This window comes from Eurytemora carolleeae, unplaced genomic scaffold, assembly GCF_000591075.1.
Source record: "Eurytemora carolleeae unplaced genomic scaffold, Eaff_2.0 scaffold207, whole genome shotgun sequence".
Lineage (NCBI taxonomy): Eukaryota > Metazoa > Arthropoda > Copepoda > Calanoida > Temoridae > Eurytemora > Eurytemora carolleeae.
The window spans coordinates 263,211-279,155 of NW_019396121.1; the positions used below are offsets into that span (position 1 = coordinate 263,211).

The window sequence follows — 15,945 nt, forward strand, 5'->3', positions numbered from 1 at the left end:
CCCCCCCCCACTCCGCCCTTACTTTCCTCTAATAAAATATTCAAACTTCCTGCGTGTTCATTCTCTATCTTTATCTTTTCGAAAATATAAGTTTTATAATTTATGATTAGAGATTCCATGTTTGTATTCTGAAATATCTAATGTAATGAAGCAATGAACATATTTTAACATAAAAGAATTTAAAATTGTCAATTTAAACAAAACCGTTCACTGTCCTGATATGCCAAATAAAATGTTTTAAAAACGACGTATTGAATTATCTTAATGGTTTCATCCTAAGAAATTGAGTTTTTGCCATGAACTGTGATTTCCTAATCCTTCATCTTGTTGTTGTAAACCTTAGATATTTCAACTATAAATTAAGTTATAAATAATCCTAATTTGAAATATAAAAGGTTTTAAAGATATCAGGATTAGAAAGTTTGCATTTGTTGAAAAGACCCAATTCCTTTGTTATCATGGATAAAGCTAAGACATTTCCTAGGTTTATCTTCCAAATGAGAGCCCTATAACGTTAAGTTTTCGACCAATAAGAATTCGCAAAGCATCTTCTTCTGCTATCTCGAGATCTCTGATTGGTACAAAGCTTCATGGTTTATGGCTTTCATTGCTTTGAATCTATACTAGCTGTTAAGTTAACAGTTAAACAGAAGAAGTGGCAGACAGATCTACGTCCTAGATAGTTAAACTTAGGAATTCAAAAGTTACTGTTTGATGTTTCAAGTTTGAAATATCAAAGGTTGTAACAGTTGTAAATATTTTTTTAAATTTTTTGTTTACGCGAACAGAGGCCGAATCTAAAGAATTTAAACCGCGAAGCTTATCCGCCGAAACCCGGTTCTAATTGAGCCCCGGCACAAATATCGAAAACACTGAATACAATTTTAAGTGGAATCAACCATGTTTGAGCCGCGTCTCAAATTTGAGACGCGACTCAAAATCTTTACATTCGGCCTCAGGTTCTCAAGATAAAGGGATTAAATAATTTTGAACTTGTTGCAAGAACTTAATCCATTTCCTATAGTTTTGGCATAATGAGATAAAGAAGATTTAATTAATCCTTTCTTTTCATTTCTTTTTCGCTTTCTTTTTGTTTGTCTAAAATTTAATAAAAACATAAAATCAAACAAAACTTTTAAGATTCAATAATTTTTATGCAGTATATGTCTTTACTCTACAGACCTCGTATCAATTTATATAAAACTCAATCACGGTCTTACTTGTCGGACATAGTTCATAGTTAGTAAGGAAAACTTATCAATTTCATCGATTAATAGTAGCGTTCTACTTGGGAGGGCAGGGGGGGGNCTTTGATAATGATGCAGCTCAAATATAGATTTTCTATGATGCAAAGAAAGAAAAAATTATTTCCCGAAAAGAATTGAGTTTTTGCCACAAATCCCAATTTTCTAATACCTAAATCTTAACAACCAGATCATGCATACCTTTCATATTTCAAACTTACATTGTTTGATCCACCAGAATTCATAGTTTGAAATATCTACGGTCTACGACATTTGGTTTTAAAGAAATTGTAATTTAAAAATCCGAGTTTGTAGCAAAGACTCAATTCCTTTGATTCATGTTTTTGACAAATCTTCCATTATCCAGCTAACTCATTTTAGAATAATCCTATCAACGTTTTCAACAAATTCTTCAGCACTTTGTTGAGAATCAAAGGATCAAAATAAATTGGAAGAGTGTTAATATTTTTCTTTTTGGTTTTGTTTGGCAACAGAGCTCTTTTATGAGATGCTTTCTTTCCATTTAAATATCTAAACATCTAAATATTTAAATTTTTGTTATAATATTTCCAATGTTTATCTTATTCAGACCCTGCCTATACACTACTATAAATATGTATATTGTTTGTGTATTCTAATATTTATATTATGAAATACAGGGTTTCCCACAAATAATGAGACTTTAATAACGACCTAAGCCGCTTTAATTCGAAAAATTCAATTTTGAATTAGATATGTTCTTAAAGTGCAATTCTTTGTGAACAACCCTGTATATTTAGGCAATTAAAAGTTAAATGAAAACAGACAATTAGGCAAACATGGCAATGTGACTTTTTAATTGGCAAATTATAAAAAATGGTAAAAAGTAATAAATCTATGTTCTTTTAACTTTCTGATGGTTTAAAAATGTTTATCTAAAAAAATCTCTTCTATTCACAAGTGCCAAATTTCATTGCTTTTTTGTGTGTGTTGGGGGTGGGTGTTCACTTACCGAAATATTGCCTACAAGTCCAGTGAGAAATATGATAACATAGAACACAGTAACTGGAAGCAAGAGTGGCCCATCCAGCTGCTTTGGTCCAAGTACTAAACATAAAAGTTTATCAAGAATTTAAGAACTATCTGCTTTGGTCCATGTAACAAACAAAGAAGTGTATTCAGAACTAGTAGTGGTCCATCTAGATACTTTGGTCCAAGTACTAAACATAGAAGTGTATTTAGAACTAGTAGTGGTCCATCCAGCTACATTGGTCCAAGTACCAAAAATAGAACTGTATAAAGGACTGGTAATGACCCATCCAGCTACATTGGTCCAAGTACCAAAAATAGAACTGTATAAAGGACTGGTAATGACCCATCCAGCTACATTGGTCCAAGTACCAAAAATAGAACTGTATGAAGGACTGGTAATGATCCATCGTCCATATATCTGCTTTAAGTTAAGCATGTGTACTTAGAACTGCTTTTGTTTTAGTATTTCAAACATAGATCTATGATTGGTCCATCTAGTTGCTTTAACCAAACTTTTAAACAAAAAACTGGATTTAGACCTATAACTAGAGATGGGCAATAGCTAAATTTGTTTTACAGAAACATTTAATATTTCTAGACTTTAAAAGGTTTCGACTGTTAAAAGGTTTGCTTTTATCAAACATGCACATTTGTTATCCTATGTGAAAATATCGTTTATTTGTCTTATTTATTAGTTTTTGTTAGATATTTAGTTTTTTTAATAAATTATTATATGGAGGTCTTTAAAACTGTTCCCGCATATTCATGGCTATTTATTTATTTTCGCAAATACTGAGATTTACGTAAAAACCCATTGAAAAATTGTCAAAACGACATTTGATAAATTATTTCGATGTATTGCACATTTAGGGTTTAACTGTAATTCAACCCAAACGAAGACGACATTTTGTGAGAATAACTCCAATAAGTTTTAGTTCCGCCTCCTCAAATAGAAACATTAGTCTCTATTAGACTGTGTAATATGAAGATGGTTAACGTCTGATAGTTCTTGACAACAAGAGTGTGACAACAAAACTCCAAGATGAAGATTTAATGGAAGCATTGTTGATGTGTCATTTTCAAAAGAAAGAAGATTTTAGATAAAAACATTTAGATTAGTATTCTCAACTGTGGAATATCTTCATCCCTCGAATAACTTCTAATCTAGAATTATCTTTGAACTTTAAATATCATAAAACTTTGAGATATCTTAGAGCTGTGGAAAAAAACATCATCAAATTTTAAATGGTAAGTAAACTTTTGATGTTGAAATATTTCAAAACAATGACCAGCCTTTCTGTTTTAAAAAAATGCTTTGATCGAAAACTTTAACAGATCGTCGGCTTTAAACGATCTTCAGACGATGATGAACATGAGTTATCTTCAATACGATCCCCAAAAATTCTTTCAAAACAAATTTACGACTTGAAACTTAAAAATCTAAAAGATCTTTAAAGGAATCGTACGCGTTATTTCGTAAGTGACACTTCGCGCAAAGTGGCGAATTCCCGATTTACAATGGTACCCTTTAAACCTCTGACTGATCACAAATAGATCCAGACTGCTAGGAAAATAGATCCAGACCGCTAGGAAAATAGATCCAGACCGCTAGGAAAATAGATCCAGACCGCTAGGAAAATAGATCCAGACCGCTAGGAAAATAGATCCAGACCGCTAGGAAAATAGATCCAGACTGGTAGGAAAATAGATCCAGACTGCTAGGAAAATAGATCCAGACTGCTAGGAAAATAGATCCAGACCGCTAGGAAAATAGATCCAGACTGCTAGGAAAATGATCCCAGACTGCTAGGAAAATGATCCAGACTGCTAGGAAAATGATCCAGACCGCTAGGAAAATAGATCCAGACTGCTAGGAAAATACATCCAGACTGCTAGGAAAATAGATCCAGACTGCTAGGAAAATAGATCCAGACCGCTAGGAAAATAGTTCCAGACCGCTAGGAAAATAGATCCAGACTGCTAGGAAAATGATCCAGACTGCTAGGAAAATGATCCAGACCGCTAGGAAAATAGATCCAGACTGCTAGGAAAATTGCAACAATTTTCTAGACTTGGTTAAATTCAAATTGTGGCTAATGGCCTTGGACATGATTTTACCTCGCGTACTGACTTATACTTTTATCAGGCTTTTAGGGCTTCGCGCCCATCTTCTTGTGAGCATGTTCTTTTTGTTTACATTTTAAAAGTAAAAATTTTTGCGGATTTTTAAAAAAAAATTCGCGGATTTTAAAGAATTTAATTTTTTTTACAAAATTAAAAACCTTTACAACACATTTTTTTTATAATTTTTATCATTCATAAACCTTCCCTGTGGTCACGTGATGTCCCACCAAAAATTTGGGCCTGATCGGTTCAGCCGTTTTGACGTTTATTGGATACAAACAAACAAAAAGACAGACAGACAAACCAAATTTATATACAGATGTAGCCCTAGACATATAGGCTTTAGAACTATAAAGCTCTTGTTTCTAGGTTTAGTTTTAAAGAAGTAATTAGTCAAATACTTGATATTTGCGTCAAACCTTGCAACCTTTGGATATCTATGATCAAGAACCCAGTTTGTTTATCTTTAAAATTTAGTTCAAATTTCCGTAAGCCTGGAGTGTAAGCTAGTGTACAATATATTAATATTTGTATGTACGCAACAGATAGAAGTCGCGATAAAAGCCAAATTCATTTCGGTATCAGCCGACACCCTCTTTAATTTTTCGCGAACACTCCGTTTAAATTTTTATATCACCTTACATATATTTTTAATCTAAAAAAAGGAGTTGATTCCTTGCCACAAACTCTGATTTTCTAATCCCTATATCTTTCAAACCCAATGTCGTAAACCTTTGATATTTCAAACTTATGTTATTTGATATAAAAGGTCTACGACTTTGGAATCCAAAGATATAGGGATTAGAAAATCAGAGTTTGTCGCAAAGACTCAATTTCTTTGTAGATTTTTATCAAAAAATCAAATCAGGACTAATTCGATCATGGAACCGATGAAATAGGAATTTTTATGTTTGAAAGGTTAACGTATTGGGGATTATTTGATTTATTTTTATTTAGGATGAGAACTTTGTCAGACAAATATTTTAAAAAATATTTTACATTTAATTTGGTTTCTACAATTTTAATTTTCAAGATAAATGTTATGTTAAACATCTGTATTTCCCTTCTTTGTGAAAATGAGATAAGGAAAACTTCTGGAAACTTCTTGAATAAGATATATATATATAAACATGATATATATATATATATATATATATGAACAACATGATATATATATATATATATATAAACATGAGAGATATATATAACACGAAGTTGGAACTTAATTCCCTCATTGAACTACTTTAAAGCTAATTTCTGTTTTGCAAACCCCCCAAGGTTGGATTTAATTAAAGGATTGAAATACGTATTTTCTATGTTTTTGGAAGTTGTATCCCTCTTTTTATTTTATTTCATCATTTTTAGTCTACTCTACCTATATTACCTACTCTATCTACACTACCTACGATTGGATTCAAAATATCAATTATTTTTCTTAAGTTTACTTCAGTTAAAAATCTAAATGCGTGAAAAACTTTAAGTGAAAGGAGTTAAATTCGTTAATTTTCTAACTCTTGTATCTTTGTCACTTTATGTTTCAGACCTTTGATATTTAATCTACGTATAAATTTTGTTAGATTCACTAATCAAAACTTGAAATATCATAGGCAAACACCATCAGGTTGTTAAGATTTACAGATCAGATTAGACAATTGTAGTGGTCATATATGCTCAAGTGACAAAATACGTCAAATCAATTTAAAAGATTTTTTTATAAAAAAGAAGCAAGGGAAAGAACGGAAAGACAATTTGACAATAAATGCAATTTTAGACATTCTACTGACAGCGGACATGCTTCTTTTGATAAATTAAATTCCCTGAAGAATAATATGGAATTTGCTAAAAGGTGAATGAATTAAATATTTTTCTTAAACTGTTTTAGATATTTAAAGGTAAAAATGTTCCAAATTACAAGGTCTAATTCTACTTGAATCATTCTCTTTAAAAGAAAATGGCCTGAAACAATGTGCCTTTATTCAGACAGAGTAGAATTGACCAAATCTGATATTTTTACTATGTGTTCCTAATATCCTAATCAGGGAGTAAGAAATAAAAGGGAGATATAACTGACGCGGTTCGCCCTACCATATGATTATACATGCTTTGCAGACGGTACTCCATTTAAATAAGATATATTTGTCTGATGTACATCTACTGCGTACACAATAACCTACTTTGAATATTTCTTATACAAATGAAGTACCGTCTGCAAAGCATGTATAATCATATGGTAGGGCGAACCGCGTCAGTTATATCTCCCTTCTATTCCTAACTCCCTGATCCTAATACATTGTGATTTTATTATGATCGGGTAATAATTAAGCTTCTGAGAGGAAAAAAGCGTTAGGTGTTAAGTTTTTTAACACCCTTTAATCTCTTCCTTAAATTTGCTCCTATTCTTTTTATTTTTTATTCCTCCTTACTCGTAACTTTTCATCTTTCCCAATTCTTTATCCTTCAAGTTCCCTGTCTCCTTTTCCTTGTCTCCCCCCCCCCCAAAAAAATGTTAATAAGTAAAGAGGAATGAACTCTTGAATCCGTTACTAAGCGTAAGTTAACTCTCTTATTTAACTCTACTCGAAGTAAAGAGAGTGTATCGTCATGAATCCTGGAACTGTACCCGGGTTTCATAAATGAAGTAAGATAATGGTCTAGATATTGATTTTGCGGTTCGTAATATTATTTTTGATTAGTTAGTTATTATTTAGGGTAAGTTTTGGAATTATTTTATCATTTTTTTAATTCGTTCACTAAAATCTACAAAAATATGTAAACCCACAACAAGGAAACTAGTGAGGTTCATTACGCACCTCTCTTACATTTCGAAATCAGGAGGTGTCATAGATTAAACAGATTGTAAGCTATGATGTAAATATTATCCAGAACTTGCATCTTTTTGGTCCTATCTGAGTGTTTTGTGGGTGTAGAGTGAAAAGTTCTATAATTCATGAAACTTTGAAAAGTTTAGAATATTTAAAAAACTCCCTAAACTGCCTCTTTCATGCAAAGTTTTAAAGCGTAAACAAGATTAGCATGTTTTTAATTTTCTTTTAATGATCAACACATAAAACTTTTATAGGGGATTTGAAATAAAGCTGGCTGACTGGTAGTTTTAATTTTAAGAACTACATTTCTATAATTTTACTAAATCTGTTCTCTGTCAGACATGTATTAATTTTGTCTAAAGAAATTAATTACTGGGTCATATTTCTTTTAATAAAACTATCTCGCTTTTTAGGATATGTGTTTAATTATAGAGTAGAGGACCAGAAACAAAAGATGAGAAAGTGTTTACTATTTAATCGTGATGTTGTGATTTTTCAGTCTTTAAAGGGAGTGTTCGCGAAAAATGAAATGGGGTATAGGCTTAATGCGATAAAAAAGCGCTTTTGATCCCTTCTAATCTTACTTCTATCTGTTGCGTCTATAAGGAGAAAATTGTTAAAAACGACTAATACCGAAGAACGTAGTATCCATACAAATTCAGACAAATGCAACTTACGACTTAGACCGTAAAAAAAATCTATTTAATTTCAAACAAATCATTCAGCTATTACACCCTATGGTCATCGATTATTTTTCTCCACATTTGTAAAGTTGATTTTTCATAATATGTTTTGATTTTATTTTTTAAAATAACATTTAGCTTCCAACTTGTTTTCGAACATTCCTGGAAAATATGAAAATGTCGTCTTCATTATCAAAAATCCTCGAAACAGGAATAAATGTTTTTATAAGTAACTCTCAGATCATAACAATTAAAACATATTATGAAAAATCAATTATATACAAATGTGGCGAAAGATAATCGATGACCATAGGGTGCAATATCTGAATGATTTGTTTGAAATTAAATAGAGTTTTCTACGGTCTAAGTCGTATGTTGCATCTTTCTGAATTTGTATGGATACTACGATCTTCGGTATTAGTCGTTTTTCACAATTTTCTCCTTATAGACGCAACAGATAGAAGTAAGATTAGTAACGATCAAAAGCGCTTTTTTATCGCATTAAGCCTATACCCCTTTCATTTTTCGCAAACTCTCCCTTTAAAAGGAGCAAAATCAAAGATGTGTTTAAAGAAAAAATTTTGAAAATCAACAAAAAATTTTCCTGACGAAAAAGAGAAGTTTGGATAAAAATTTCAAGAAAAGTTTGATTGTTTATGTTAAATAAATTGTCATAGTTTGAAAAAATGTCGTCAATTATCAATCCAATTTAAATGACTCTGATTTCCAATTAAGCCCGAACCGGGAAAAATCGACCAAAGAAAACAAAATGAGCAAAAAAATATCTCTACATTATTTATAATAGTAATAAATTTAAATTTCCTTTTGTATAAGTTAGCTAAAATGACAAATTTTATTTCTTGTTGTAAAACTTTGCCAGATCAGGTTTTTAGAGTTCGGTCGTGTGGAAAATGTGGTTTCCCCGAGGGGCAATAAATAAACCTTAAATGCACTTTTGAATACCTTTAGTTAGAAATAATGCGGTAATTCAAGAAGTGGCCACATTGTTGTTTATTTATCTACACATTGAACAAAATTAAACCAATTGTAAAAATTATTTATAAATAAAGAGACATAAATAAATCTATAAAAGAATTTAGTCTTTGTCACAAACTCAAATTTTCTTTTCCCTAATCTTTGTAACCTGATGGGGTAAACATCTAATATTTTAAACTTAGATTATTTGATCTAAGCGAATTCATCGTTCGAAATATCTGAGGTATACAACATTGGGTTGTAAAGATATATGGATTAGAAAATTAGAGTTTGTGGTAAAGACTCAATTCCTTTAATTATAAAAGAAAACAAACGGTATGAGACGACAACATAAGGGTTCAAAAACAATGAAGATATCGTATTTTTCAATGAAAAAAGCCAAATTCGGAACATTTTCACAAGTAGCTTTGGGTGAGAAACCACAATTAAAAATGATATTAGATTTTAATATCTCGTTCATTTTAGACCAGGCAGAGGTTTCAAGAGTACCATGTCAATCGAACATGCCACTCTAATAATGAAGGGTTACTTGAAATTATGTCTACATCAAATATTCTCATCTTAAACGTTTACTTAATTATATTATTGGAAACAGTTTTGAATTACTATTATGCAATAAATATTGTATAAGTGAACACTTCATAGATTTTAATTTTGTTTATCATTCACCATTCAGAAACTTTAAAAATAATATACAATTCTGCTAATTTAAAAATCTAGAAAACTTTAAGATCTTTAAATTTAAGAATTTGAGCATAAAATTTAAATCCTCTTTTAAAGTATGTGCAATTTTTAATCTCTTGGCCTTTCCTTTGCTCAACAAACAGACAGGGTTACATACAAAGGATAAGATTTTTTAGCTTTCATGCAGTTTTTTATTCGGATCATGCAATATGCAGCATACTAGAAACTCAAGTCTATTCATCAGATCGTTATATTTTAAGAGGTTCAGGTATTTGTAAAAGTCTCATATTTTGTAGGTAACCCAAACAACACATATAATACGATGAAAACTCTTTGCATAAAGTGAATTCGCATAAAAATTGCATGCAAAAGAATTCTGATAATTTTTACGTTTTTCATAAAAGGCATTTTAATAATAAAATTTCAGTGAAACTATTCCAATTTCAACAAAATTTGATAAAAATAAGATTTCTGAAGTTCAAAAAAATAGTTTTTTGCTAGAAAACAATAAACAGGTTAGGGTTAGTACCGTTTCGCTACCCTCTCTCATCTGCTTTGTTGTCACAATTAACTTGCTTATTAAGGAATGAGACGACATTTTAGGATCATTGCTGTGAATATTTGTGGCAAACAAACCATTTAGACTTATGTGGTATTCGCAACAAACGAAAGGGACCTTTAGGCGCGCAAAATAATGAATTGATTCACTTCATTTTCTACTAACTTGGGAACCCAGTTTGCCCTATCAAAGTCAACCTACTCAAATAAGAATTGTTAAACCAAGCTAAGAACATTCCAATGGTTTTACCGAGTTTCCCTAAATAAAACTTGAGGCAAATCGGCTAAGAGGTTCATATGTTATGATCGGACATAAAAACAAAGAAACAAAGATTACTACTTTATATTTAGAAACGATGCATCTCTGTAAAGATATTTGGATAAAAAAACCGTCCTGTATTTACCCCATTTTTTTTATTGGTTTATTTGCTACCTTCTGCCAGAAACTGATCTAGAGTTAGGTTTGACTCCGGGTAGGATGACAAGTTTCCAGGTTCACCCCCATTCTCCCAGGGAGAGTAAACTGCTCCATTTTCCCAGGACGAGTTGAGGGGTTCATCTCCATTCCCCCAGTTGGAGTTGGAGTAAACTCCAGTCTCCAAGGTAGATCCTGAGTAAGTATCTCCTCTCTCCATTGTTGATTTTGGGTAAAATTCTCCACCTTCCATAAACTATTTAGTTTCAGTAACGTTTAACTGTTTTTCTTTCTGCTTGATCAAAACTAGAGATCAAATCTGAAATAGTCTTCAATGAATAAAAAATATAAATAATTTTTACAATAGTTTTATATTTTAAAGAAGAGTTTGAAGGAGGGGGGGGGGGGGCATGAAATAACAAACAATAAATTTGGTGTCCATAGTTTTATGAGAATTTTGATTGGATCCAATTTTGCCTTCGTGAGAGCCTACAGGTACAATACTTGGTCCAAAGTGTTCTGAATTATAGCGATTAAAGTCAATCTATCCAACTTAGATTTTTAAACAAACTAACCAAGTTCCCCAATCAAAATTTGAGGCGAATCGATGAATGGATTCCCACGGTCTGATCGGACTTAAAAACAACAAAAATAGAGTTTACTACTTTATATACAGGGCGTACCAAATACAACCACATGCAGTCAAAACAAAATGAAAACATAGCAGACGATAATATTACGGATTAAAGCTTTCTCACTAGGTATAACTAAATAAAATCAAAGAATCATTTAAAAGACGATATCGAACTCGTCACGGAATTCCCATGTTTATTGGGAGACCCTGTATATCCAGATCTCAGCTAAACTAGGCTTCTCTGGTGCACCAAGAAAAATATTTTAAATAGACCTTTACACGACATTTTGTTTCAACTTTCAAATAAAAAAGTTTCATTTAACTGATTTTATCTTTCTCACAATCGACAATAAATTGCAAAATGAAGAAGTTCTCTAAAAAATTTAACTCTAGGTTTTTAGTTTATAAAAAAAAGCCGATATTTGCAGCTTCGAATTTGGAAAACTACTGAATATTTTAAGAAACACAATGTAGTTGGATCAATTGAGTAAGTCAAATAAAAGAGGTTGCTTCTTGAAACACATGGTCACAAGCTAACATATCAGAATTCAAATCTTATCGATTCCGGTCTTTATTAGAAAATTTTTTAACCAATCATTGAATCTGTTTTCATTAGAAATGTATTTTTCAACTGTTTAAATTTTCAAAGTTTTATAATGCTGAAAATATCTGTAAGAAAAACACTTGGGCAGGATTTTAAACAGAAACAAAAAATTAGCATGCATGCAGAATAATGTTTTTATTCATTGAATTTAAACAGTTATTATCCAAATTAAAAAAGATCTATATAAAAAAATATGTTAAATTTAAAAAAGAAATAAAGATTTTGTTTTTATATTTCTGTGCTAGTTCCTTGTTTTTATATTCCTGTCCTAGTTCCTTGTTTTTATATTCTTGTCCTATAGTTCCTTGTTTTTATATTCCTGTCCTAGTTCCTTGTTTTTTTATTCCTGTCCTAGTTCCTTGTTTTTATATTTCTGTCCTAGTTTCTTGTTTGTATATTCCTGTCCTAGTTCCTTATTTTTATATTCCTGTCCTAGTTCCTTGTTTTTATATTTCTGTCTCAGTGCCTGGTTTTTATATTCCTGTCCTAGTTCCTTGTTTTTACATTTCTGTCCTAGTTCCTGGTTTTTATTCATTGAATTTATGCAGTTATTATCCAAATTAAAAAGAACCATATAAAAAAATATATGTTACATTTAAAAAAAGAAATAAAGATTTTGTTTTATATTTCTGTGCTAGTTCCTTGTTTTTATATTTCTATCTTAGTTCCTTGTTTTTTTATTTCTGTCCTAGTGCCTTGTTTTTATATTTCTGTTTTAGTTCCTGGTTTTTATATTCCTGTCCTAGTTCCTTGTTTTTATATTTCTGTCTTAGTTCCTTGATTTATAATTCTGTCTTAGTTCCTTGTTTTTATATTTATGTCCTAGTTCCTTGTTTTAATATTTCTGTCTTAGTTCCTTGTTTTATATTTCTGTCCTAGTTCCTGGTTTTTATATTCCTGTCCTAGTTCCTGGTTTTTATATTCCTGTCCTAGTTCCTTGTTTTTTATTCCTGTCCTAGTTCCTGGTTTTTATATTTCTGTCATAGTTATTTCTTTTATATTGCGGTCCTAATACCTTGTTTTTGTATTTCTATTCTTATTCCTTGTTTTTATATTTCTGTCCATTTTCCTGGTTTTTATAATTCTGGTTTTTATACGGTGGTAGGCGATTTTTTCAATATAATGCATAATGAAGACTTTCGATTTCAATTTTCATTTTTATCAAGCTTTAAACAGCATGGAAACAAAGATAAGCTGTCAGTTAAAAACTTCTCTTTAATTATTTGTAAAATTGTAATTCGAAAAAAGCTTGTTAACAATTAAAACTTAAATAAAACAGTCGGCTTCATTATATTGATATAATCGCCAACCACCGTATTTTTGTCCTTTAAATCCTTTTTTTCTATGCCTGTCCTAGTTCCTAGTTTTTATATATCTGTCCAAGTTCCTTGTTTTTATATTTCTGTCATAGTTCCTGGTTTTTATATTTCTGTCCTAGTTCCTTGTTTTTATATTTTTGTCCTAGTTCCTTGTTTTTATATTTCTTTCCTAGTTCCTTGTTTTTATATTTTTGTCATAGTTCCAGGTTTTTATATTTCTGTCCTAGTTCCTTGTTTTTATATTTCTGTCCTAGTTCCCGGTTTTTATATTTCTGTCCTATATCCTTGTTTTAATATTTCTGTCCTAGTTCCTTTATGTATTCCTGTCCTAGTTCCTGGTTTTTGTATTCCTGTCCTAGTTCCTTTTTGTATTCCTGCACTATAGTTCCTGCTTGGGTTTTGAAAGAAATAAGTTTTTGCGACATACTCCAATCTTTTAATTCCTATATCTTTGTAACCTGAATATCTTTGAATTCTGTTAGATCAAATAATCTAAGTATTAAATATCCAAGGTTGCAAAGTTATAGGAATTAGAAAATTTGAGATTAAGGCAAAGACTCATTCCTTTTGTCCTATAGTTCCTGTTTTTGAATACTCCTGTTCTAAACAGTTTGTGGATATTTGTGTCAGCATTGTGAGTCTACGAGTATAATCAAGAATGTATTGAAGATAAAGTTTCAAGATAGCAGAACAATTCTTAGCACACACTTTTACTAGTATTGGTAAAACTTCTTTACATAAACAGTGATAACCAGAAAACTCTGGAATAAGAAGAAGACTTTACTTACGATTTATGACTTTAAATAGTATAAAAAACATGAAAAATCCTAATTGTGCGATGTAAAAAGGGCCAATTCACTTTTATTATTATTTAATAATTAAGATATGTAACGTTTCCAAAGTATAATTTATTTTCCGAAAAAATCTGTTGAAATTCTTTTTTCTACCTTATGAGATTACGTTTCCGTAGTTTTAAGAGACTCTTCCATTTGTAAAGTATCATGACCAATTTACCCGCGTGAACTTTAAACCGTTTTATAAAATAAACAGTAAAGTGATTTTCAAATAATTGCAGTAGTAAAGAATGAAAATTTTTTTTATAACACATTATTACAGATAAAAACACCATGATATATTCCTCCTTATTGTTCAGATGAATATTATAACGGAGCCGTTGTGAATAGGACATGCAGGTCTATAAATAGATCGGTCTACAGTCCCTACTAGGAGTCCTTATGGATCGGTCTACAGTCCCTACAGGTTCTGTAAAATATTACTAAGTAAATTCTCCGACACGGTTTCCAATTTAGGATAAATATATTAATTTTGTACAATATCTTTTTTTTTAAACAGAAAGTATAAAATAAAAAAATTTCCGAGAAGGAGGAGGATTTTTTTAATCTTAAAACAAAAAGGATAACAGCTTTTTAAAAAAATTTTCACTCACTAGTCACTACAGCATATAAGCACACAAACCGTTAAAAATAAGACAAAATAAACGTCAAGAAGTTTCGTGGTGATAGCTTTAAAAATTGTTAAACCTGATTAAAAACCATTCATAGGTTCAATTTTTGCAGGGAGGGTAAAAATATATTTCTGGAAAACTTCTTACTTTATTCACCCCCCCCCCCCTCCATTCAAACCTTAAATATAGAATTGGAGAAGTTAGAACGTAAAAGAAAAGAATGGTAGAAGACGGATAGACTAACTTTAAAGTTTTAAGATGAAAGAGAACGTGAATGAATGATCTGTTTTACCGTGCAAAAAAGAAATACAGGGATGGAGGAGAGAATATTGAGTAGCAATATAGACAGTAGAACTAAGGATCGGAGAGGTGGATTAGGTTGTTTAAGTCTAATTGTATTATGTATCAGCTCAGCTCAAGAACAGTTTTGCTGGAAATGATATCCTGGCAGACTTTAAAGTGTCGCCAGGAATTATTTGTTTTTACCTAACTATCCTTCTTGCTTCAAAACGCTTGTTTCTAGCGTTGCGTCAGTTTAAATTATAATTAAAGGGAGTGACCGGCTATGTGAGGTAGTTGAACTGAATTTGCAGTGTTGTGGAAAACTTCTTTCGGATTCATTTGAGACATATTAAACTTTTTAAAGACCTGTAAATCCTGAGTTTGAGAGTAAATTCGACGTTTAATAATTTAGAAAACTAATTCTGAAAACGTATCCACCCCCAAAGTAGGAGTTTTGAACGTCGAATTTTCGCTCAAACTCCGGATTGTAGATCTTTAAAAAGTTTAATATGTCTCACATGTTACCGAAAGAAATTTTCCACAACACTGCATACTCAGTTCAACTACCTCACATAGCCGGTCTGTCCCTTTAATTGGAAAATATTTGTGCTACACTATTTTAATTTATACTGGATTGTAAAAAAGACCGTATTTTATAGTTGTTTATTTGCTTGCAAAACCAATTGTAGTAGTATAATATTACTTTATGAACAAACCCTATTTCCTAGCATCTCTATAGTTGTAAACCTATGTGAAGAAATAAGGCTGCAGGTAAAGTAAATTTGAACGTATTGCATAAAAGAAAGACATGAGAATGTATGTATACCATGGTCCAGGTACAGTATGAGAATGTATGTATACTGGTTCAGATACTGCATGAGAATGTATGTAAACTGGTCCAGGTACTGTATGAGTTTGTATATATACTTGTCCAGGTACTGTATCTGAGAATGTATGTAAATGGGACCAGTTACTGTTTGAGAATGTATGTATACCATGGTCCAGGTACTGTATATGAAAATGTCGGTATACCATGGCCCAGGTACTGTATGAAAATGTTTGTATACTGGTCCAGGACTTTATGAGAATGTATGTATGCTG

General features: G+C 31.2%; 1 protein-coding gene across 1 annotated transcript in view; it reads right to left on the reverse strand.

The window, feature by feature from the left end:
- LOC111695545 (neuropeptides capa receptor) overlaps positions 1-10,855 on the reverse strand; it is a 34,645-nt gene extending 23,790 nt beyond the window's left edge. Inside the window, exons 1-2 of the mRNA XM_023464911.1 lie at positions 10,559-10,855; positions 2,236-2,330 (exon numbers count right to left, since the gene is read on the reverse strand). Of these exons, the coding sequence (XP_023320679.1) occupies positions 2,236-2,330; positions 10,559-10,793 (330 nt within the window). The 5' untranslated portion in view covers positions 10,794-10,855. The remainder of the gene's footprint in view (positions 1-2,235; positions 2,331-10,558) is intronic.
- Positions 10,856-15,945: the final 5,090 nt, after the last annotated feature.